Source organism: Hemitrygon akajei, chromosome 27, assembly GCF_048418815.1.
Source record: "Hemitrygon akajei chromosome 27, sHemAka1.3, whole genome shotgun sequence".
NCBI classification, from domain to species: domain Eukaryota; kingdom Metazoa; phylum Chordata; class Chondrichthyes; order Myliobatiformes; family Dasyatidae; genus Hemitrygon; species Hemitrygon akajei.
Genome location: NC_133150.1, coordinates 48,403,117 through 48,429,011, shown reverse-complemented (window position 1 = coordinate 48,429,011; position 25,895 = coordinate 48,403,117). Strand labels below are relative to the sequence as shown.

Sequence of the window (25,895 nt, the reverse complement as noted above, 5' to 3'; positions counted from 1 at the left end):
TGATTTTGGAAAATTGCAACAGTTTCGTCAAATGTCTTGCTTGCTGCTTTTTCAGGAGTTACTAATTTGTGCAAGAGCTAAGAAAGTGTGGAGACTTTCTTTTCCTCATTCACGTCATATGCATTAGAATACAGTTCAAGCCTCTCAATATAAGATTCCCATTCCTCATTAGCACTATCAAATTTCCCGACTAAGACGACCGTCGTGTTATTTTCACTTTAACTTTGCTAGTTGTGCATCTCTCACTGTGTTCTGTGCACTATTACTCATACATCCCTTTGTTAGTGTCTGTGCCGGCCTTCTCCACACTGATTTCCTCTTTCCTCTCTGTGCCTCTCTCCGATTTCTGTCATCTTGTACCTGTCGGTGTAGTTGGTGGTATCCACTGACATTTAGGTTTGTACTCATCGCCAACTTGTTGTGGATGTACAGCTACGTATCAATTAAATAAAAGCATGCACAAGGAGGAGAGGTTAACTGGTATATCCACTTTGGAGAGAGGGGACAACAGATCAATGTACATGGGTAAGGTATCAGTCAATAACTAGTGCTAGAAGGAGTCACGTGCTAAATGAAATAGATCCATACATTGCAAAAACCTCTTACATTACACACCAGCATATTGCTTGCAGCCTTATATTTGCAGTATATTGTAAAAGTCTTAGGCACATGTAAAAAATACTGTAAGCATAAGAAACACAAGAAAGAGGAGCAGGAGTCGGCCATCTGGCCCGTCGAGCCTGCCCCGCCATTCAATAAAATCATGGCTGATCTGGCCATAAACTCAGCTCCATCTACCTGCCTTTTCCCCATAACCCTTAATTCCCCCATTATGCAAAAACCTATCCAACCTTGTCTTAAATATATTTACTGAGGTAGCCTCCACTGTTTCACTGGGCAGAGAATTCCACAGATTCACCACTCTCTGGTAAAAACAGTTCCTCCTCATCTCCGTCCTAAATCTACTCCCTGAGTCTTGAGGCTATGTAAAGTGAAGATGCTCTCAAAAATAATGAAATCAGTAATTTCTTTATATCAAAAAATTACTGTAAAGAGCAGTAAATAGTAAAACTCTAAATCAAATCAATATCTCGTGTGACCACCTTTTGCCTTTAAAACTGCATCATTTCTCTTAGGTACACTGTCATGCAGTTTTATAAGGAAATCGGCTGGTAGGTTGTTTCGAGCATCTTGGTGAACTTGCCGCAGGTGTTCTGCAAACTTTCACTGTCTCGCTTGCTTCTGTCTCTCAGGTAATCCCAGAGAGCCTCAATAATGTTGAGATCAGGGCTCTGTGGAGCCGTACCATCAGAGGCCATGTAAAAATCGAGAGTACCTAATACATCAGCACAGAATTGTACCTCCTCAATGTGGCTGGCCTGACATGTTTACTTTCACTAGGTTTCATTACACCAAGGTCTCTCTGTACACCAACACTTTCAGCATCTCACTATACACTGTTCTATTCCTTTCTGCCAAAAATATATTGTACTCTGGTCATATATTTGGACAGCTTTAGGCCAGAGATTGTGTGTGTGTGTGTGTGTGTGTGTGTGTGTGTGTGTGTGTGTGTGTGTGTGTGTGTGTGTGTGTGTGTGTGTGTGTGTGTGTGTGTGTGTGTGTGTGTGTGTGTGTGTGTGTGTGTGTGTGTGTGTGTGTGAGAGAGAGAGAGAGAGAGAGAGAGAGGAGAGCATGTCTTGCTTTGCTTATGTATTGTTGTGTTCTGTGTTGTCCATAAGACCTCAAGATATAGGAGCAGGATTAGGCCATTTCTCCACCATGGCTGATCAGTTTCCCTCCCATGCTCAATCTCCTGCCTTCTCCCCATAACCTTTCACCCCTGACTAATCAAGAATCTATCAACCTCTCCCTTAAATGTTCCCAATGACTTAGCCTCCACGGCCATCGTTATTAATGAATTCCTCGGATTCACCTCCCTCTGGCTAAAGAAATCCCTCCTCATCTCTCTCCTAAATGGATGTCCTTCTATTTTGAGCTTGTGCTCCCTGGTCCTAGACTCCTGCACTGAAGGAAATGTCCTCGTCACATCCACTCTGTCTTGGCCTTTCCTGCTGAGCATTGTAGTTATGCTGTTGGCATTGGAATGCGTGACAACACTTGTGCCCAGCACAGTGTTAGGTTGTGTTGATTGTTAACATAAACAATGTGTTTCACTGTATGTTTTGATATACATGCATTAAATAAATCTGAATCTGAATCTACAGATGATTAAAGAATCTTTTTCAAGCTGGGGACAGTTGCACGTCTGGTTCTCTCAGGCTGAACATCCTTCCTCTCAGGTTACACACAACCTTTCCAGTCATTAAATGGAACATTGAATACTACAGCACAGTACTGCCCCTTCGGCCCACAATATAGTGGAGACCCTTTACCTACTCCAAGATCAATCTAACCCATCTTTCCCAAATAGCTCTCCATGGCAGAACATTACATAAATTAACACATGGCCACTAATCCAGCAAAAATATAATATTATTTTGCTTCATATGAATTCCCAATGTCTTCCTTAATATGCAACAGCTGAACTCCTGTTTGCTTCACGTTCCATAGTAGCTGTACCAAGGATAAATGGCTAATCCCACAGCTCTTTATGTGATCGAATTCTAGGCCGGGTCAGTCAGCTTTAGTTATCTAATTCTAATCCGAAGTATAAGCTATTTGCAAATGAATTTTACAGAGGTCATGGTGGTATTGGATTCTAAGGTTTCTGATTGAAAGTTCTTTCCGAAGTCAAGAACGAGGCTTAAAACATATTGCTTTATGAGTGACTACTGCCTGTGACTAGGGGTGTACAGCAGGGATCGGTGCTGTGTCCTTTGTTTGTCATCAAAATCAATAGTGTGGATGATAATGCGGTTAACTGGATCGGCAAATTTGTGGATGACACCAAGGTTGGGGGTGTAGTGGACAGTGAGGATGGCTGTCATGGCTTGTAGGGGGATCTGGACCAGCTGGAAAATGGGCTGAGAAATGGCAGATGGAATTTAATGCAGACAAAAGCAAGGTGTTGCACTTCAGTAGGACCAACCAGGATAGGTCTTACACAGTGAAAGGCAGGGCACTGAGGAGTAGCCGGGAATACAGGTTCTTAATTCCGTGAAAGTGATGTAGACAGGGTTTGTAAAGAAAGCTTTTGGCACCCTGGCCTTCATAAATCAACGTGTTGGGTACAGAAGATAGGATGTTATGTTGAAGTTGTATAAAACATTGGTGGGGACCAATTTGGAGTATTGTTTGCATTTCCAGTCACCTACCTACAGGGAAGAGATCAACAATGTTGAAAGAGTACAGGGAAACTTTTCAAGTGTGTTGCCAGGTCTGGAGGACCTGAGTTATAAAGAAAGATTGAACAGGTTAGGGCTTCATTCCTTGGGACGTAGAAGACTGAGGGGAGATTTGATAGGGGTGTACAAAATCTTGAGGGGTATAGATAGGGTAAATGCAAACAGGTTTTTTTTCCACTGAGGTCGGGTGGGACTACAACCAGAGGTCATGGGTGAAAGGTGAAAAGTTCAAAAAACTTCTCAGAAGGCGGTGGGAGAGTGGGATGAGCTGCCATTACAAGTGGTACATGTGAGCTTGATTTCAAAGTTTAAGAGAAGTTTGTATAGGTACATGGATAGTCGAGGTATGGAGGACTATTGTCCCTGAGCAGGTTGAAGGGAGTAGTCAGTTTAAATGGTTCAGCACAGACTAGATGGGCCCAATGGCCTGTTTCTGTGCTGTACTTTGCTATGATTCTATTATAATTTTATTAAGTGGTAATAGAACAAATGATATTGGAAATGTAGAACTGCAAAAATCTGGACCCTCCCCGCTCCCACCCTTCCCCACCCCTACTCCCTCCCTCTATCCGCTATCCTCTCTTCCCCCTCTACCCTCTCTGTCTCCCCCACTGTCCCCCTCTCACTCTCCCTCCCCCTCTATGCAGTCTCTCTCCCTCCTTCTGCCCCTCTCTCCGCCTCCTCCCTGTTTCACCCCTCTCCCCCTCCCCCGCCCCGCTCTCCCCCTGTTGTAATCCCCTGCCGAGGATTTGACTCTAATCCGCGCTGCTCACAGCCGGTTCGGACTCAGCCTCCGGCGGGGATTGCGAGCGGTGCCCGGCCAGGCTGATCCCCGGTGCCGTGTCCCCGGGCACCGATTGATGGTCCAGGGCGGTGCGTTCCCTGAGGTTTCGGCTGTGGGAACCCCGCCATGGGTCGCAAGGAAGGGAGCGAGTGCTGGAAAAAGCAAACGAACAACATCACCAACATCTTCCAGCTAATGGAACTCCTGGGCTCGTGAGTAGTCACTACGGAGGGGGAGGGATAATGGGAGGGAGGGGAAGGGAAGAGTGGAGGGAATGGGAGTGAGGAGGAGGAAGGGGAGGGTTGGAGGAAGTGGCGCTATAAGAAGAAAGGTGGCAATGAATGGATAGGAAGGGTTGTAGAGAGGGAGAGAGGAGGAAGGGGAGGGTTGATGGCGAGGTGCGAGAGGGAAGGGAGGTGGGGTGTGGGAGAGAGGAGGGATGAGGATGGGGATAGGGGAGGGATGAGGCAGAAGGGAGGGGTGGGAGGGGCAGGGATGACTAAGGGTTGGAGGAATGTGAGGAGGTAAGGCAAGAATTCTATGAGTTTGGCTGTAACCCTCTACAAAATATAGCACATAAATATCATAGGAGAAAGTGCTGGAACAGCAGGTCAGTCAGCATCTCTGGAGGAGAAACAGCTGAAGTTTCAGGTTAAAACTTATTGGTTGGAACTGTGATAGAGAGAACACAACAGAGACACAAGAAACTGCAGGTTCCGGAAGCAATCTGCCGGGGAATCAGAGGGTTGAGCAGCGACTGAGAGTCTGATGGAGCGTTTCAACCCGAAATACCGACAATTCCTTCCCGTCCCTCACCCCCGACCCCCCCAGGGTCAGCATGGAAACTGGTCCTGTGGCCCAGCTGGTCCACAGACAGACATACATTGATCCCGAGGGAAATTGGGTTTCGTTACAGTCGCACAGCATTAAACAGTTGGTATTTTGGACCAAGATGGTTCAGCAGACCACAAGACATAGGAGCAAAGTTAGGCTATTCAGCCTGTCAAGCAGCCTCTGCCATTCGATTGGCCAATTTACTATCCCTCTCCTGCCTTCTCCCCATAACCCTTACTAATCAACTTCCACTTTGACTTTCCCTTCGAGCCACGCCACCTGGCAACCTCCAATTTAATCCTATCCTAATCACAGGACGATTTACAGTGACTAATTAACCTACCAACCAGTATGTTTTTGAACTGTGGGAGGAAACCAGAGCACCCGGAGGAAACCCATGCGGTCATGGGGACAAACTCCTTGCAGGCAGTGGCGAGAATTGAACCCAGGTCACCGGTAAAGTGTTCTGCTAACTACTACACTACTGTGCCACCCATATTTGCCTCATATACATAGCAAATGTACTGTAATTATAATAACTTATTAGAACAGTTGACTGCAGGATCAGATAGTTGGCAGTTGTAGTTATTTAGATTCTGTTTGGTTTGGCTTTGGTCAGACTGCACTTGGAGTACAGTGTTCAGTTCTGGTCGCCTCACTCCAGGAAGGATGTGAATACTATGGAGAGAGTGCAGAGGAGATTTACAAGGATGTTGCCTGGATTGGAGAGCATGCCTTATGAGAATAGGTTGAGTGAAGTGGTTCATTTTGGTAGGTCAAATATGATGGCAGAATATAGTATTAATGGTAAGACTCTTGGCAGTGTGGAGGATCAGAGGGATCTTGGGGTCCAAGAAGGCATATGGTGTATTGGCCTTCATCAATCATGGAATTGAATTTAGGAGCCAAGAGGTAATGTTGCAGCTATATAGGACCCTGGTCTGACCCCACTTGGAGTACTGTGCTCAGTTCTGGTCGCCTCACTACAGGAAGGATGTGGAAACCATAGAAAGGATGCAGAGGAGATTTACAAAGATGTTGCCTGGATTGGGGAGCATGCCTTATGAAAACAGGTTGAGTGAACTCTGCCTTCTCTCCTTGGAGTGAAGGAGGATGAGAGGTGACCTGATAGAGGTGTACAAGATGATGAGAGGCATTGATCGTGTGGATAGTCAGAGGCTTTTTCCCAGGGCTGAAATGGTTGCCACAAGTGGACACAGGTTTAAGGTGCTGGGGAGTAGGTACAGAAGAGATCTCAGGGGTAAGTTTTTTACTCGGAGAGTGGTGAGTGCGTGGAATGGGCTGCCGGCAACTGTGGTGGAGACGGATATGATAAGGTCTTTTAAGAGGCTTTTAGATAGGTACATGGAGCTTAGTAAAATAGAGGGCTATGGGTAAGCCTAGTAATTTCTAAGGTAGGGATGTGTTCGGCACAACTTTGTGGGCTGAAGGACCTGTATTGTGCTGTAGGTTTTCTATGTTTCTATGAACTTGGTCTTTTCTCCTTAGATTGACGGAGGACGAGAGGTGACCTGACAGAGGAGTATAAGATGATGAGAGGCATTGATTGTGTGTATAGTCAGAGGCTAACACGAGAGGGCATAGTTTCAAGGTGCTTGGAAATAGGTACAGAGGGAAAGTCGGGGGTAAGTTTTTCACACAGAGAGTGGTGGGCGTGTGGAATGCACTAACAGCAAAGGTGATAGTGTTGGATACAATGTGTCTTTTAAGAGACTCTTAAATAGGTACATGAAGCTTAGAAAAATAGAGGGCTATGCAGTAGGGTAATTCTAGGCAGGTCCTGGAGAGGGTTACATGGTGGGCCGAAGGGCTTTTAACGTGTTGTAGATTTCTTTAATTCGTTCTGTGCTCGGTTTGTCTGTGCCTGTCTCTCACATGCGAGGCACGTGTTTCACCGTGTGAACCTGCAACGTTCACTGCTACACTGCTCTGCCAGCTGTAAGCAATCCCTTTAGGTGAGCGATACCCAGTGCTGGCTGTGTGAAGTGAGATTAAAACGATCGAAAACCTGAGATTCCTTTCCTTTTAATCTGATTAGTTCCTTTCTCTGGGAGTTGTGTTAATATTAGAGCATCTTAAAGTGTAACTGTTTAATGTACGGGGAGCGAGGATGTGAATTACTTGTAGATTAACCTGATAAATCTGTATTAGTGACATCAGGTACTATTTGTGCTCCTGGCTACTTACCAATCACTCTGACACCGCAAGATTGGAATTAAATCACCAACTGTGTCACTTAGAAATGGCAATAAACTAATTTGAATTATAAAGAATTCAGGCACAAATACTTTATTTTCGAGCAGGAGACCCAAGAGGCTGCAGGTGCTGTAGGCAACTGCTTTATTTCCAAATTGCATTTGTCAAGGACAATTAGTAGGCAATTTAATTTCAGAGCCACACACAAAATGCCGGAGGAAGTCAGTGGCTCATGTGGCATTGATGGAGCGGATTGGACAGTTGGTGTTGTGGGTCAAGATCCTTCATTCAGGGGTTGCCAGTCTGGGGTGAGTGGTCCTCTTGCTTAGTGGTGTTGGTCCACGGCATAAAAAAGATTGGGAACCCCTGACAGGCGAACCATCGATTGTTCATTTCTCTCCACAGATGTTGCCTGGAGTTTTCCACACCAGTTCAAGAGCTTGGTTGTTGTAGGGTAGTAACTGTTCCTGAAGCTGGTGGTGTGGGGCTTGAGGCCTGTACCTCCTGCCTGATGCAGCAGCAAGAAGAGAACATGGCCTGGATGGTGGATGCTGCTGGTTATACAGAAACAAGAAACCCTCATGTTACCAGTAGAGCAACTGGAAAAACCAGAAAACATTGGAAGAGCTTATTAGCTACGCGGGCTATGACCAAAGGAAAAATGGCTGGAGTTGCTTAGCACTTTAGTGCAAGGGATTTTATTAGGTGTGTCAAAATTCAAACTTACAAAAATAGTGAGAAGAAAACTGCCAATATTTATAAAAAGATATCTACCAGAAATCACAATAATGGATCTAGACTATTTTGTCCAGTGTGAATTCCTGGCAGCCCTGATCTCTCTCCCCTACTGACGGTGATCAGCTCCTTTTAGGATGTACCATTTTAAATTACCAACAAAGTTAACTTAAGACTACACATGAATTAGAATATGATGTGCCCCACAATGTAGTTTCAATCATATTACAAAATAAATAACTACAGCATACAACAACATATTCACATTTACATATCCCCATTACTAAAGAAATAGAATATTCTGTCATGTAGGGCCTATTATGAGAATATACCGGGGAAGACATTGAAGTGTGTACCCTCAGCACCATGACAGCAGAATGACAGGGCAATGTTTGTGTGAGTGAATGCGTGTGTGTAAGGGGTGTGTTTACCGAGTGCTGTCGGTCACAGAGCTTGTCCATTCAAACAGCATCTGATGAAAGGGAACCCTGTTCTGAAGCACTGACTGGTTTCTCTTTCCACAGATGCGGCTTGACTACCTGGGTTCTTCCAATACTTCTGTTTTTGGTTCCAGTTCCTGCATCTGCAGTTTTATTTATTTTGAATGTTTTTAAATACTCTTAGCCTGTGGATTAAGGAAACTGGAGTCCAACGAGGTAGCTCCCTGTTACTGAGTGGGCGTGCAGAACAACTGGCAGCTCCACACCTGTGGATTTCATGTTAAGGCCTCACTGTTGCCAATTACAAATGATGTGTGTAACAGAATTGTTCCTTTCCTTTGCAGAGGAGCCTTTTCAGAAGTGTATTTGGCTAAGGAGAGGGCGACGGACAAACTGGTAGCACTGAAGTGTCTTCAGAAAAAGAAGAAGGATGCTGTTGTGTTGGAAAATGAAATTGCTGTTTTGAGAAAGTGAGTAAGGTAGAATGTGTAACTTTACAGCCACAGGAACAAGCCCTTCAGCCCACAATGTACTGCCTAACCAATTCAAATAGTTATCATATGGTCAGCTAAACTAATCCCTTATGCCTACACAATGCCCATCCTTCCATTTTCCTCATATCCATGTGCCTATCTAAACATCTCTTGAAAGTCCCTAATGTATCTATCTCTACCACCATCCCAGGCAGCACGTTCCAGCACACTGCCACTGCTGTCTGTGTAAAAACAAATGCCCCTCACAACTTCTTTGAAATTACCCCTTCTCACTTTAAATGCTTGCTCTCAGCTATTAGCCATTTCAACCCTGTCGAAAAGAGTGGATTTGTACGTCTGACAGGAGCAAAGGTTGCTGGGAATGGCAAGATTGGAGCGCTAAGGGAGGAGTGTGAGACAGGTGGCAGAGAAGGAGTGCCAGGGTTGGGGGGGTGGGGGGGAGTTTGGTGCGGGTACAGACCCCCCCCCCCAAAGACACCGGGCAAGGTCATTTGATTCCATTCAATTGGTTTATTGATCATTTCAGAATGTCTCTCTGATGCTTCCCACTCCCTCCCCACTCCTTTCCCCTTTTCCAAACTATGATTCCCCTCTTCCTGCCCCCTTCCCACTCTCAGTCCACAATAGAGACCCATATGAGAATCAGGTTCATCATCACTCACATACAACATGAAATGTGGCTTTTTTTGTGGCATCAGGACAGTGCAATACATAAAATTATCGTGCGAGAAACGTATGCACCCTATATATGTGCCTAAGCTCTTTGCACAATACTGTATATATTCTACAGTCCTGAAGAAGGGTCTCTGCCCAAAACGTTGAGGCTTGTTCATTTCCGTAGATGCTGCCTGACCTGAGTTCCTCCAGCATTGTGTGTGTGTGTGAGAGAGAATGAATGGATGAATGAATATTTTTAATTAAATAAGTAGCACAAACAGAGTGGAGCTGTAATGTTCATTGTCCGTTGGTTCATATGTAGACTCTACCATTCATTCACTTCTGACTTTGGATTTCAGGATCAAACACGAAAACATCATTGCCCTGGAGGACATCTACGAGAGCCCCACCCACTACTACCTGGTCATGCAGCTGTGAGTGCCCCCTCTGATCCACTAGTTATAGAACTCCTCGGTTCCGTTACGGCCACAGCCTAGTATGGAGATCACTAGATTGCATTTATATACTGCCTGGCCACGTCCTGACGTGTTTTACAGGAGTTATGTAAGGAGGTGTTAGGAGAAATGACCAGAAACTGGAATCCTTGGAAGTGAGTCCATTGGTTGTAGGAACAGTTCAATGATGAGGCAAGTGAAGATACCCCTTTGGTTCAAGAGCAATGATTGAGGGGTAATAACTGTGCCTGGACCTGGTGATGTGGGTCCTGAGGTTCCTGTCCCTTCTTCCCGGTGACAGCAGTGAGACGAGTGGATGTCCTGGGTGGTGGGGGCCCTGATGACGGATGCTGTTTTCCAGTGACAGTGTTCCTGTAGATGTTGATATCGTTCCATTTTCCTCGCACTCATGTGCCTGTCTAAACATCTCTTAAAAATCTCCTGGGTATTGGGCTCTACCAGCACCCAAGGCAGCACAATCCAGGCACTCACCTACTCCCTGTGTAAAAAAGAAAAGTCTTGCCCCTTACATCTCCTTTGAAATTCCCCCTCTCATATTAAATACATGCCCTCTGGTATTAGACATTTCAGCCTGGTAAAAAGATACTGTCTACTCTATCTGTGCCTCTCATAATGTTATAAACCTCTCTCAGATCTCCCCTCAGCCTCCGCCACTCCAGAGAAAACGACCCAAGGTTGTTCCTCTATGAAGAGGAATTAACAATCAGGACTGGAAAGAAAGGGGGATGAAGCCAGAAAATGGGGAACACTTCTCCTTTCTGCTGTGTCTCTTAAGGTTTCTGCTGAAGTTATATTGGGAAATTAGAAGAATCCATGTAGAAAATTACACCAGAACTATTTTATCAACACAGTTCTCCGGTGGCAGAACTCCTGCTAATGGAGCTGTACATTTTGGCAGGTGGTGGGTGGAGATACGTCTCTATCAAAGGAGGTGTAAGACACTTCTTCCTTCTGCTAGCCTGAAAGTTACCATTGGGCAAAGTGTAGCACCTGCTTAGCCCCAGATCAGGGTCACTTGAACCCATGGGAGCAGCTGGTGCAGATCACAAATCCTGGTTATGCAACCACTGACACCAGGCAGACAATCTCTGAAGAGTATTGATAATGGCTGGGGTCACCCATCTTGTAAAGACACTGCCCAGAAAAAGGCAATGGCAAACCACTTCTGTAGAAAAATTTACCACGAGCAATCTTGGTGATGAGCTCATGATCGCCCATGTCATGCAACACAGCTCATAATAACATTTTGATTTGTGGTTGTGGGGTGGGGTGGCCCTGACACAGTTGATGTGAATTCCAGGCATTTTATTCCCTACACATTGTGGTAATTAGTTTGTAAGTTTCACACGTGCCATAGTGCCAGTGATTTTTGCAGCAATGCTGAATGGAAGTATGACCTGTGCTCTGTGTCACGTCTGCCTCAGTACAATGTCTGCGTACTTTTCCACGTGGACACGCTTGTTAGCTGAAGGAACTCCATTCTAGATGAAACATGCTGGTTCACCTTTCTCCCCAGGGTGTCTGGAGGAGAACTTTTCGACAGGATTCTGGATCGCGGAGTTTACACGGAGAAAGATGCCAGCTGTCTGATACGACAGATTCTCGAGGCAGTAAGGTATCTCCATGAAAACGGAGTGGTACATCGAGACTTAAAGGTGTGAAATCATTTCAAAATATTTGAACCACTAACCATAAATAAACAAGGTTAAAGTTCACAGGATGAATTTTGTACACCTATATTATCACATGGGTGATGGTCTTTACCAAAGAAAGTGTAAGGCGTTCCTTCCCTCCGCTAGCCTGCAGGTCACCCTTGGGCAAGGTGAAGCACCTGCTTAGCCCCCGATCAGGGTCACGTGAAGCCATGGGAGCAGGTGGTGGATGGTCGTATGAGCAACCGGTGCAGATCACAAGTCCTGATTATATGACCACTGACACCAGGCAGGCAATCTCTGAAGAGTATTGATAATGACTGGGGTCACCCGTCTGGTAAAGACACTGCCCAGAAGAAGGCAATGGCAAACCACTTCTGTAGAAAAATTTGCCAAGAACAATCATGGTCAGAGATCATCTATGTCATGCAACATGGAACGTGATGATGATGATGACGATGATGATGATAATGATGAATACAACATGAATCCATAGGAAGTTTATCCAGTTATTACATTACAATATTACTCTATTCCATGATGCACACTATTTGTAATTTCAAATGATAACACAACCATCTCTATCCAGAAGGCACTAGAGCCTCTCTGGTGAACTGGTGTCCATCTCTTGTAACATCAAGGTGAATGGTGCAGTTTTCAAGATTCACGATAGTTTGTTGTCATTCTTCAGTACATGAGTGTAAAGGAGAACAAAATGATTGTTACTCTGGATTGATGCAGCATAAAAAAACACGATAAGCATATTTCAACTAATCTAGAACGCTTGGATTTGAATGTAACCTTGTGTGCAGAAGCATCTGGGACAGGAAGCTATGGGTGGTTACTGAACATTTTCACACTTCTGAATACAATATGGACTCTTCAGCCCATGTTCTTGACATTTACTGATTATTAATTTATTATTATTATTTTCATTTGCATTTGCACATTTTGGTGTCTTCTGCACTCTGGTTGAACGCTCAAGTTGGTGCAGTCTTTCATTGATTCTATTATGATTATCATTCTATTGATGCCTGCAAGAAAGTGAATCTCGGGATTTTATATAGAGACATTTATGTACTTCGATAATAAACTTACCTTGAACTTTGATAGTTAACGTTAGCTACCCCACTGTGTTAAACTTATTAGGTTTCATCTCATAGAGACATAGAGCTATTTACTTTTGTTTATATATTCACTTGCAACTTTATTTATTTAGAGATACAGCACGGTAACAGGCTCTTACAGCCCAATGAACTTGCATTGCCCAATTTCACTCATGTAACTAATTAACTTACTGACTAGGTTGTGGGAGGAAACCGGAGCACCTGGAGGTCACGGAGAGAACGTACAAACTCCTGAGAGACAGTGGTGGGAATTAAACCCGGGTTACTGGTGCTGTAAAGTGATGCACTAACTGCTACGCTATCGTGCCAGCCAATCTGTGGAATGGATTGAAAACACCCCACTTAGTCCATCTTGTCCATGCCTCACCAAGTTGCCTAACCTAGCTGTTCCCATTTTCCTTGATTCCATTGCTAAGAAGAGAAATGACAAGGTGAACAAATCGTTAAAATATTCCAGATTATGTCTCCAATTCTGTTCATAAATCCATCCCAGTGACTTCTGAAGACACAGAACATCCTGGTTCCCTCGATCTCCTCCACTCTCTCTGCGATCACTTGGAACTGCAAAGTTAAGCCTAATCATTATTACAGTGCTCTGGATGCAATTTTGCTGAGCTTCTCTGGGTTCATGCAGGGTGGATAGCTTCTCAGACTGGGTTACTTGGAACCAGAGGTCACAGTCTTAAAATAAAGGGCCTGCTATTCAGGACAGAGTTGAGAGAAAGAAGTTCTTCACAAACAGGAGTGAATCTTTGGAATCTTCCACCCAGGGAAAAGTTCAGTCAGAGTTCAAAGTAAATTTTATCATCAAATTACGTCTGTGTCACCACATACAATCCTGGGATTCATTTTCCTGTGGGCATACTCAACAAATCTAGAGAAAAGTAACTATTACAGGTTCAGTGAAAGATCAACCGGAGTGCAGTAGACAACGAACTGCGCCAATGCAAATATAAACAAATAGCAATAAATAACGAGAACATGAGATGGAGAGTCCTTGAAAGTGAGTCCATTGGCGGTGGGAACATTTCAATGACGGGGTACTTCCTTGACATGCAATGTAGGACAGTATATCACAGTACAGGCCCTTCGCTCCAGTATGTATATAAACCTACTCCATGAGTAATCTGTGCCTTCCCTGCTATGCAGGCCATAATCCTTCATTCATGTTCCTATCTTTCTTGCCTTACATGTGCCTTTCATTCATCCATGTGCCTATCAAAGAGTTTCTTAAATGTCTGTAATATATCTGTGTCTGACACCACCCCTGCTAGCACATTCCACACACCCAACACTTCCTGTGTGTATATATAAAAAAAGTTCCTCTGACACCCCCCTATACTTTCCTCCACTTACCTTAAATTGATGTCCTCTGGTATGGGCGTTGCTGTCTGCTTTAAATGGATAGGGACTGATAGATTTGTGCTATTAAACGCTTAGTCCGGAGAGTGTTGCTGAGGTTAAAGGTTAGGTAGGCTGGGTCAGGTACTGGGGCAGGCTGGCCTGCTCCAGTTTCACAACTACTGAAGCAGAAGGGCTGGAAATCACATTCAGGACTTTACATGGGTACATTAAGTAAATATTAGTGTTGTATCATGAGAGTTTCCTCCTCTTCTGTCTCAATGAGGGCAGAATCAGGTTGGAGGAGCAACACCTCATATTCCGTCTAGACAGCTTCCAACCTGATCACGTGATCATTAATTTCTCTAATTTCTGGTAATTTCTCTCCCTCCTCCCCTTCTCTCTTTTTCCATTCCCCATCTGGTTCCCTTCTCACCCCTTCTCTTCTCCTCACTTGTCCATTACCTCCCTCAGGTGCCCCTCCTCCTTCCCTTTCTCCATGGTCCACTCTCCTCTCCTATCAGATTCCTCCTTCTTCAGCCCTTTATCTTTTCCACCTATCACCTCCCAGCTTCTTACTTCATTCCCCCACTCCCCCACCCATCCACATCTCCCCCTCACCTGGTTCTCACCTATCACCTGCCAGCTTGTACTCCCCTTCCCACCACCTTCTTGTTCTGGCTTCTTCCCCCATCCTTTCCAGTCCTGACGAAGAGTCTCGGCCCAAAACGGCAACTGTTTATCCTCTCCATGGATGCTGACCGAGTTCCTCCAGCATTTTGTGTGTGTTGTATTTGTTGTGTATTTAATATTTGAGTAATAGAAACATAGAAAACCTACAGCACAATACAGGCTCTTCGGCCCAAAAAGTTGTGCCAAACATGTCCCTACCTTAGAAATTACTAGGCTTGCCTATAGCCCTCTATTTTACTAAGCTCCATGTACCTATCTAAAAGCCTCTTAAAAGACCCTATTGTATCTGCCTCCACCATTGTTGCCAGCAGCCCATTCCACGCACTCACCACTCTCTGAGTAAAAAACTTACCCCTGACATCTCCTCTGTACCTACTCCCCAGCATCTTAAACCTGTGTCCTCTTGTGGCAACCATTTCAGCCCTGGGAAAAACCCTCTGACTATCCACACGATCAATGCCTCTCATCATCTTATACAGCTCTACCAGATCACCTCTCATCCTCCGTCACTCCAAGGGGAAAAGCCCAAGTTCACTCAACCTATTCTAATGTTGTGTGTGTATATATATATATATATATATAGATTAAGCATTCCTGTTTATTTAAATAATTCATTACAAGTTATATGTATAAATACGTGATTTGCATACGTCATCATGCTACCATGTGTTATGTGCGCACTTTGCTTAAAGTAAACACGAAGTTAGACCACGTTCCCAGACGTGTGTGTCTTCTTTTGAATTAGTTTAATGTTTTGAAGTTATAAAACATAACAGTATTAATGTTACACGCACAAAATGCTGGAGGAACTCAGTAGGCCAGGCAGCATCTATGGGAAAGTGTAAACAGTGGACGTCTTGAGCCGAGACACTTCATCCGGATGCTGCCTGGCCTGCTGAGTTCCTCCAGCGTTTTGTGTGTGTTGCTCGGGATTTCCAGCATCCGCAGCTTTTCTTGTCTTGGCCGTTTTAATGTTGCCTTTCTACTTTCAGCCTGAAAACCTGTTATACTACAACTCTGATGAAAACTCCAAAATCATGATCAGTGACTTTGGCCTCTCCAAGATGCAGGACATGGGGGTGATGTCCACGGCATGTGGCACTCCTGGCTATGTGGGTAGGTCTCTGTGGTTACGCACTGAATCATGAATTAATTCTCATTAACATCCACTAAGGCGCACGTGAACGGCGGTGAAGCATTAGGAAGGAAGAGTACCACTGACATTTAACCTTTTGTGACTAACCTTGTCTCGAGCGTTGAGTTATCTTTAGAGGGAAGAGCTCAGCTTTTCTCATCGCTTCCTTGCGTGCTCTACCAAGCCGTGATTCATCCAGGTAGGATTCTTTCCGGGAGGCACCAACAAATATTGGTGGTGTTCAAGGCAGCCATGCCAGCTGAGGAAGTAGAGGTGTTAATTAGCTTTCTCGGCTGTTGCATCAACCTGGTTGGACCAAGGCAGGCTGTTGGAGATTGGTGAGAAAAACTAAAAAAACATCCAGTGAGCGGCCAAAGTGCCTTGTTAATGAGAGAGGTCGGAGGAGAGTGGTCAGACTGGTTCAAGATGACAGGAAATCAACAGTAACTCAAATAAACACACGTTACAACAGCGGTGTGCAGGGAAGCATCTCTGAACGCACAACACGTTGAACGTGGAAGTGGATGGACTACAGCAGCAGAAGACCACAAACATACACTCAGTGGCTACTTCATCAGGTACAGGGGGTATGTAATAAACTGGCCACTGAGTGTGAAGTTGCTCCTGGGTGACAATAACCAATCTGTCTCATATAGCCATAGAGAAGTACAGAACAGAAACAGGCCCTTCAGCCCATCTAGTCCGTGCCGAACACATTTAAATTGCCTACTCCCATCGACTGGCACCAGGACCATAGCCCTACCATCCATGTGCCTACCCAAACTTCCCTTAAACATCGAAATCGAGCTTACTTGTGTTGACAGTTCATTCCACACTTTCACGACCCTCTGAGTGAAGAAATTTCCCCTCATGTTCCCCTTAAACTTCCCACCTTTCACCCTGAATCCTGTCTCTCTGGCTTGTCTCTATGTGAATGGCCACGACGACTGTTTTCTAAGCAACTAACCCTTTCTTCTCTCCCAAGCTCCTGAGGTTCTCCATCAGAAACCCTATGACAAAGCAGTGGATTGCTGGTCTATTGGAGTCATTGCATACATCCTGTGAGTATAACGCAGAGCTTGGAACATTACGTTAGAAGACAGTGATGTAGCCCCGAACTGTGATTCACTTTATCAGCTGTGCAAGCAGCCAATTAAAACACAGGAGTCTCAAACAAACTATAGAACGGAGCCAATAAATCACATAACTGTCAGCAATATGGAAACTAAACTCATTCTAATGAAGATATCTTTCTTAAGCCCAACTGGATAGGGATAGCAGGTTGCAGTCCTGATAAATTAATCTCTAGAGTACAAGAATAAAAAAGCAAGGATGTAATTCTGAGGCTTCATTAGGCACTGGCCAGAGCGTATTTGAAGTATTGTGATCCATTTTGGCCCTACGCCTAAGAAAGGCTGTGCTGGCATTGGAGAGAGTCAAGAAGAGGTTCATGAAAATGCTCATAGGAATGAAAGGGGTTAATATACGGGTCTGTACTCACTGGAGTTTAGAAGAACAAGGGACGACCTAATTTGGAGTGTTGGTGAGGCCTAATTTGGAGTGTTGGTGAGGCCTAATTTGGAGTGTTGGTGAGGCTTAATTTGGAGTACTGTGAGCAGTTTTGGCCACCTACCTGCAGGAAAGATGTAAATAAGGTTGGAAAAGTGCAGAGAATATTTGCAAGGATGTTGCTGGGTCAGGAGGACCTGAGTTATAAGGAAAGACTGAATAGGTTAGGACTGGTTTGCTTGGAATATAGAAGGCAGAGAGGAGATGTGATAGGGATATACAGAATTACAGGGGGGGCAGGGTAGAGACAGGGTAAATGCAAGCTGGTTTTTTTCACAGAAGTTGGGTGGGATTACAACCAGAGCTCATGGTTTAAGGGAGAAAGGTGAAATGTCTGAGGGGAAATTTCTTCACTCAGAGGGCAGAATGTGGAACGAGCTGCCAGCACAAGTGGTGCATGGAAGCTCAATTTCAATGTTTAAGAGAAGTTTGGATAGGTACATAGGTGGTAGGGGTAGGGAGGGCTATGGTCCCGGTGCAGGTTGATGGGAGTAGGCTGTTTAAATAATTCAGCATGAACTAGATGGGCTGAAGGGCCTGTTTCTGTGCTGTACCTTTCTACGACTCCATGACCTCATTAACATTTATCAAATATTGAAAGGCCTAGACAGAGTGGATGTGGAGAGGACGTTTCCAATCATTGGGACTAGAGGGCACAGCATCAGGATATAAGAATGCCCCTTTATAACAGAGATGAGGAGTTTATTTAGCCAGAGGGTGGTGAATCTGTGGAATTCATTGCTACAAATGGCTGTGGAGGCCAAATCATTGGGTATATTTAAAGTGGAGGTTGATAGGTTCTTGATTAGTCAGGACATCAAAGCTTATGGCAGCCTGACACAATGTGCAGAACCTGACGTGTATCTGTCGTTGGTCACCCCCGCCCCCCCCCCCCAAGGACCTGTAATAATACTCATGTTTTACTCCTGCAGGCTATGTGGTTACCCTCCTTTCTATGAGGACACCGACTCAAGGCTCTTTGCTAGGATTTCGAAGGCTGACTATGAATTTGACTCTCCGTTTTGGGACGATATCTCGGATCAGGGTAATGCACTGGAGCATTGATCAAATCTCTGCGCTTGCAAAACTTCTCTTACACCAGCGTTCAGAGCCAAGCTCACAGGTTACTAACAGAGCAGCACACAAAACGCTGGAGGAGCTCATTGGTCCAGACAAGCATCTATGGAAAGGAATAGATAGCCGACCTTTTAGGCCGAGACCCTTATCTTAATGATGGGTTTTGGCTCAAAACGTTGACTGTTTATTCCTCTCCACAGATGCTGCCTGACCGGCTGAGTTCCTCCAGCATTTTGCGTGTGTTACTTTGGATTTCCAGCATCTGCAGAGTCTCTTGTGTTTAAAATTAACAACAGCGTGTTTTTGTTTGAACTGCCATTTCCCGATTCAAATCTTTATGTAATTCCAGAACAGCTTGCTCTTTACATGCACGGGAATTCTGAATCCCACCCCCCCCCCCCCCACTCCCGCTGCTCTCAGGAGCGGTTTACCAGGGGCTTCCAGCTGGTGAAGGGTTTTCCCAAATTAACCTCAAAAGTGAATGTGAAGTCTGCGTGAAAATACTTTTTTAAACTTCCTGACGAAGGGTCTCGGCCCGAAACGTCGACAGCGCTTCTCCCTATAGATGCTGCCTGGCCTGCTGTGTTCCACCAGCATTTTGTGTGTGTGTGGTTGTTTGAATTTCCAACATCTGCAGATTTCCTCGTGTTTGCTCATTTTAAACTTGCTCTGTTTTTTTCCTCTTTTCCTGAAACAGCAAAAAGTTTTATCCGTCACTTGCTGGAGAAAGACCCGAAGAAACGGTTCACTTGTGAGCAAGCTCTGTGCCACCCCTGGTGAGTACCTCGGTCAGACCAGGACTCTCTCAGTGTCAGAGGTCACTAACATTCAGAGGGAAAGGTCAAAAACCAAACTGCAGGGTGAGCTCTACAGATGTTACCTGGTCTCTGGTGAGATCCACTGTTCTTTCACTCTGGATTCCAGCATCTGCAGTCTCTTCGTCTCTGGAAGGAATTAGAAACTTGTTGGGGAAGACTAAATAAATTAACTCAAAATTCAAGATTCAAGTTTATTTGTTACGTGTACATCAAGGTATGGGAGCGGTGAGTTCTGTGTTGCGTGTTTATTGTGTTTATTATGGTAAGTAGTCACTGTGAAAGGAGGGCACTGAGGAGTGAGGTGGGACAGAGGGATCAAGGAATACAGACCCATAATTCATTGAAATGGTGTCACAGGTAGGGAGGGCCGTAAAGAAAGCTTTTGACACATTGGCCTTCATAAGTCAAAGTATTGACTACAAGAGATGGGATGTTAGGTTGAAGTTGTATAAGACTTTGGTGAGGCCTAATTTGGAGTGTTGTGTGCAGTTTTGGTCACCTACCTAGAGGAAAGATGTAAGTAAGGTTTGAAAGAGTATAGAGAAAATTTACAAGGATGTTGCTGGGTCTGGAGGATCTGAGTTGGAAGGAAAGGTTGAATAGATTTATTCCTTAGAAGATTGAGAGGACATTTGATGGAGGTGTAAATAGGTAAATGCAAGCAGGCCTTTTCCACAAAGATTGGGTGGGACTACACTAGAGGTCATGGGTTAAGGTGAAATGTAAAATGTTTAAGGGGAACATGAGGGGAAACTTCTTCACTCAGAGGGTGGAACGAGCTGCCAGCACAAGTGGTGATTCCAGTGTTTAAGCAAAGTATGATAGGTACACAGATGGTAGGGCTCTGTTCCTGGTGCAGGTTGATGGGAGAAGGCAGTTGAGCTGGTTTTGGCATGGACTAGATGGGCCAAAAGGCCTGTTCCTGTGCTGTATTTTTCGATGACTCTTTTACATGTCCAACTGCTTCCCTAAGCACTTCCATGTAAATGTAATCCTGTTGATCTACAGTTCATAAAGTGATATGGAGCTGGTGTTAGAGGATGGTGTAAGTGTGTGGGTGAGAGGGAGGAATGGGGCTTTTGTTTGCTTGTTGCTCATTGTGCTCTGTGTTGTTCTGCTGAGCATCTTTGGCGCTGGAATATGAGGCAGCCCTTGTGGGCTGTCCCCAGCATGTCCTTGGGTGGGTGTGTTGGTTGTTAACACAGAAAACGCATCACAATGTGTAGCGGCAAAAACAAATCTGAAATTCAAACCAAACAACTGCCAGTGCCTGTGGCTGCCACGGGGTTGTTATACCTACGTGACACGCCCATAGCTCCTTGCTTCCATACTCTAGTTGTCGCAAAATAAATGCTAACATTTCTCACCACCTTTCTCACCACCGACTCAACCTGCGAATTGACCTGTAGGGAATCCTACACACAGACTCCCAAGTCTCTGCAGCCCGGAGTTTTGAATTCCCCCTCCCCCATTTAGAAAATAGTCTATGGTTATTTCAACAGTGTAGACTTTTATTTTAAAATACAGTCTCCAGTTCTCACACAGTTAGTTAGAGCAGAGACAAGACAGATTCATAATGAACATCACCCATCCACTGACAGTCGCCCTCAACTTATTCTCCCCACACTCCCACAGAACCTACCCCTCACCCTACACATTAGGGGACAACTTAAAACAGTCAACAAACTTACTGACCAGCATGTCATTGGGACATAGGAGGAAACCAGAGCATGTGGTCACAGGGAGAACATGCAAACTCCACACACCCAGACGGTGCTGGAGGTTGGGATTGAACCTGGTCTCTGGGGCTGTGAGGCAGCGTCTCTACCCACTGCTCCACAGTGCCACCTTCTCACGTTGCATCCAGATGGGGTGCATCGATAAAAATGGGCAAGGCCGGCGGGGGGCATGCCAAATTTCTTTAACCTCCTGAAGAAGTAGAGTTGTTGGTGGGCTTTCTTAACTGTGGTTTGCAAGGGTTGGACCAGGACGGGTAAATGGTGGTGTTCACACATAGGAATTCAAAGCTCTCAACTGGCTCAAGTTCAATACCATTGATGTAGACAGGAAGCACACGCACCACTCCTCCCCCACCCCTTCCTGAAGTCAATGCCCAATCTTTTGTTTTATTGACAATGATTAAAGGGTTGTTGCTATGGCAGCATGTGGCTAAGTTCTCTGTCCGATTACCAGGTGTTGGAACGTGTGGCAACACTTTCGGGCTGATCTCAGCACACCTGTAGGTGCCATGGTTGTTAACGCAAAGAGACATCTTGCTATATAGTTTAACGTATGTGTGATAAATACTTCTGAATCTAAATCCGTAGTTGCTAGCACTTCTTGGAAGCTTTTATTAACCTGCTGCTCTGTGGACTTGCCTTTAATCTCTGTCTGCTCAGGATCTCAGAGTACAGCGCCCCACTGCGCAATATCTACCGCTCCGTCAGTATGCAGATCTCAAAGAACTTTGCCAAGAGGACGTGGAAGGTGAGTCTTCCTGTGCATCTTTCAGAACTGGTGTTGGTCCTGCTGACGCTGGCAGTGACCGGGGCTTCGTGTAACGGTAAATGATCCAGAGCAACGTACACAACACAGCAGGCCAGGCAGCATCTATGGAGGGGAATCAACAGTCGACGTTTCAGGCTGAGAATGTTCATCAGGACTGGGAAGGAAGGGGAAGAAGCCGGAATAAGGAGGTGGGAGAGGGGGGGAAAGGAGTTCAAACTGGCAGCTGACAGGTAAGACCAGTTGAGGTAGAAGGTAGGTGGGTGAGGGAGGGAGGATGAAGTGAGAAGCTGGGAGGTGATAGGTGAAAAACGTAAAGGGCTAAAGAAGAAGGAGGAATCTGGAGAGGAGAGTGGACCATAGGAGAAAGGAAAGGAGGGGCATCAGAGGGAGGTGATGGGCAGGTGCGGAGAAGGGAAGGGGGAAATAGGGGAACCAGAGTGGAGAATGCAAAAAGAGAAAAGGAGGGTGAGGGGAAGTTAAATTACCAGAAGAGAATGGGGAAAAATTAGAAGGTAGTTGAATTAGAGGGTGGTTGAGGAAGTGTGCTTGTTTTCCCAGAGTTTTGAGTCAGGAACCTCTGCCAGAAGGTGTGCTGGAGACAGACATGCTCTGCGTTGATGGGAGATACTTGAGTGTGGGTCTCCTTGAGCCCTTAGCTCCCAGTGGAGCACAGTCCCTTGAAGGTACAGTGTGGGCATGGGAAGCTGGAATCTGCAGGACATTTGGCCAGGGTTGGCCTCAGTGAATTGTTATCAGCTGTACCCTGAGCCATGTCTTGCCCTCGTGTCTCTTTTGGATTGTTGTGGGATTGGGTGGGGGCCATAGAGCTGTGACTGGGAGTGCCAGGGGTCATTCGCCCATCAACAGGTCTTCAGGAGAAGGGAGAGCTGCAACGCTCCATCAGGCCAGGGGAAGACAGAGCTGTTGTCATCCCTAGGACATGAGCCAGCCCCCTTCTACAGTCGGGTTCTGGAGGATCTCAGTGAAATCTGCCATTCACTGACAAACCTGGAAAGAATAGACATGGAGAGGATATTTCCATCAGCGGGGGTGGTCTACGATCCAAGGGCAGAGCCTCAAAATAAAAGGACGTCCCTATGGAACAGAGACGAGGAGGAATTTCTTCAGCCAGAGGGCGTCGAAGTGGAGTTTATTGTCACTTACAGCTGTGGAGGCCAAGTCATTGGATATATTCAGAGCGGAGTTTGATAGGTTCCTGATGGCAAGTGGATTAAGGGTTACAAGGAGAAGGCAGGAGAATGGGGTTAAAAAAATTAAGTATTAAAGATGAGCTTTATTTGTCACCCAGTGAAATGTCATGAGTTGAAATGTGCTGTCCGCTGTCTGAGGACGTGCTGGGGGCAGTCTGCAAGAGTTGCAGAGCCAACGTAACGTAGCGTGCTCACAGCTTAGTACCCTGACCCGTACCACTTTGGAATGTGGGAGGAAACTGGAGCACCCGGAGGAAATCTGCGCTGTCACAGGGAAAGCAGACAGACTCTTTGGACACAGTCATGGGAATGGATCCCTGATTGGTGATAGGAGCCGCTGTAGTGAGTGACGTTGACTGCTACATTACAATGTCGCCATCACTCACTCAGCCATGACTGACTGGAGAAGCAGACTTGATGTTCCTAATTCTGCTCGTTTATCTGATGGTCTAACAAACATTCCCACCCCTTTGCCACAGATATTCTACCAATATACCCTGGACTGGACACATCCTTGACTCCACCCTTTCTGTGACCCTCAGTACCATCGTGTGACCCAGGGGGTGACTGGCCTCGTCCCATCCCTCCCTCGGCCCCAAACTTGTACTGTCCCACACATGACCTGGTGTGACCTTTCTCAAAGACTGGAGTTGGACAAGAAATTGGAATTGCTTTTTTATTATCATATGTACTGAGGTAGAGTGTATAACTTGGATCTACTGTTCATGCAGATCAAATCAATACATTCTCTCTCTCTCTCTCCCCCTCTCTCTCTCCCTCTCTCTCTCCCTCTCTCTCTCCCTCTCTCTCTCCCTCTCTCTCTCCCTCTCTCTCTCCCTCTCTCCCTCTCTCTCTCCCTCTCTCTCCCTCTCTCTCCCTCTCTCTCTCCCTCTCTCTCCCTCTCTCTCTCCCTCTCTCTCCCTCTCTCTCCCTCTCTCTCTCCCTCTCTCTCTCCCTCTCTCTCTCCCTCTCTCTCTCCCTCTCTCTCCCTCTCTCTCTCCCTCTCTCTCTCCCTCTCCCTCTCTCTCTCCCTCTCTCTCCCCCTCTCTCTCCCCCTCTCTCTCCCCCTCTCTCTCCCTCTCTCTCTCCCTCTCTCTCTCTCTCTCTCTTATACAGCGGGTAATCAATGCTACCCTAATAGTTCACCACATGCAGAAACTGCATTTACCTTCAGATCAGAGGGTGGCCAATTCCAACTGCAGTCGAGGAGACTCCAAACTGGCTTCTGCAGACACCTCCAAGGAGTTGCAGCAGACAAGAGTCAGACAGCATTCTGCTCCGAGCCTTCTGACCAGCAGCCAGACAGACAGCGAGAGCTCTACTGCAGACCTTGCTCCAAAAGCACCTCTTCATCGGCGAATGAGTGAGGAGGCACGGGTCGCAGGGTGGGAGCCAAACGTCTCACCCGAGGAGGATACACCCTTCAGCTGTGTAGCACATGAGGACCTGCTGACGGGAGCGCTCGAGGACAGAGATCGTGCGGCCGGATCTCCTGGGCCAACTGAAGCCAGTGCTGGAGACACGTACGTAGCTGCCGCATTGAGGTCATCACTTGGAATTTGGAGGGGCTATTTGAGGTCAATTTCTCTCATTATTGTAGAAGTGTGTGAGATCACCTGGTCCTGGCCTGAGGCACAAAGTCCAACTTGTGTGCTGGCAGTTTGGTGGGTCTGTTTCTCCTGAGGCGGTTTCTGCACCCCGCTGGTCACCTTTCCCCTCAGCCCAGAGAGATAGCAGCGTGGTGTCACTTCTCATTGAAAGAGTACAGACAGAACTCACAAGCGTGTTTCCAGGACTTGACCTGTTATAGGGAACGGTTGAACGGGTTAGGACTTTATTCCCTGGAGCATAGAAGAACGACTGGAGATTTGATCGAGGTATGCAAAGTTATGAGGGCTACCGATAGGGTAAATGGAAGCAGGCTTTTTCCACTGAGGTTGGGTGGGACCGCAGCTAGAGGTCATGGGTTAGGGGTGAAAGATGAAAAGTTTGAGGGGAACATGAGGGAAAATTTCACGCAGAGGGTGGTGAGAGTGTGGAACAAGTTGTCAGCACAAGTGGAGGAAGTGATTTTGATTTGAACATTTAAGAGAAGTTTGGATAGGTACGTGGATGGGAGGGGTGTGGAGGACTATGGGACGAGGCTGATTATATAATTTGTCACGGACTAGATGGACCAAAGGGCCTGTTTCTGTGCTGTACTTCGCTATGACTCTATAACTTTAAGTTCTGGCGTGGGATTTGAGGAAATAAAGCAAAGTGTGGACTGTTCAGTAATTATTCAGATGTTTTCAGAATATTAGTTATACTTGAGCTGGGTGGGATTGTGAGTCCAGAGGTTGTACGGAAGCGGCGAGGGGATTGGGTCATCATGGTCCAGCTGGGCCGAAGGGCCTCTTTCTGTGCAGTGTGACTCTGTGAGTGAATGAGAAACAAAGGAGATAGAACATAGAAGATAAAAGGGGGAAAGGTTGATGCTCTCCACTTTGTTCAAGAAATAGGAAGGCAGAATTTATTTTTAATGGTGGAAGATTGTGTTTGATTGATCATTGTAAATTGTAAACCAGGTGCTCTGCTTTCCTCCTACATTCCAAAGATGTACCAGTTAGTCAGTTAATTGGTCATGGTAAATTAGAGTCTCGAAAAGTACAGCATAGAAACAGGCCCTTTACCCCATCTAGTACATGCCAAACCATTTAAGCTGCACCAGAACCATAGCCCTCCATATCCCGACCATCATGGTAGGACTCTTGGCAGTGTGGAGGATCAGAGGGATCTTGGGCTTCGAGTCCATAGGATGCTCAAAGCAGCTGCGCAGGTTG

General features: G+C 45.8%; 1 protein-coding gene across 4 annotated transcripts in view; it reads left to right on the top strand.

Moving 5' to 3' along the window:
* The first annotated feature begins 4,057 nt into the window (after positions 1–4,057).
* Positions 4,058–25,895, top strand: part of LOC140717375 (calcium/calmodulin-dependent protein kinase type 1D-like) — a 45,268-nt gene continuing 23,430 nt past the window's right edge. For 3 of the 4 annotated variants that reach the window (XR_012096524.1, XM_073030893.1, XM_073030895.1), the window contains exons 1-10: positions 4,061–4,301; positions 8,660–8,785; positions 9,826–9,900; positions 11,459–11,597; positions 15,748–15,871; positions 16,876–16,951; positions 18,392–18,504; positions 19,234–19,312; positions 21,754–21,841; positions 24,190–24,596. Coding sequence is in view for 3 of the 4 variants with exons in the window: in XM_073030893.1 (XP_072886994.1) it covers positions 4,216–4,301; positions 8,660–8,785; positions 9,826–9,900; positions 11,459–11,597; positions 15,748–15,871; positions 16,876–16,951; positions 18,392–18,504; positions 19,234–19,312; positions 21,754–21,841; positions 24,190–24,596 (1,313 nt within the window). In the remaining variant the exon portion in view is untranslated. Of the gene's footprint in view, positions 4,302–8,659; positions 8,786–9,825; positions 9,901–11,458; positions 11,598–15,747; positions 15,872–16,875; positions 16,952–18,391; positions 18,505–19,233; positions 19,313–21,753; positions 21,842–24,189; positions 24,597–25,895 lie in introns of all 4 variants that reach the window. The other variant, XM_073030896.1, reaches the window with a different exon arrangement.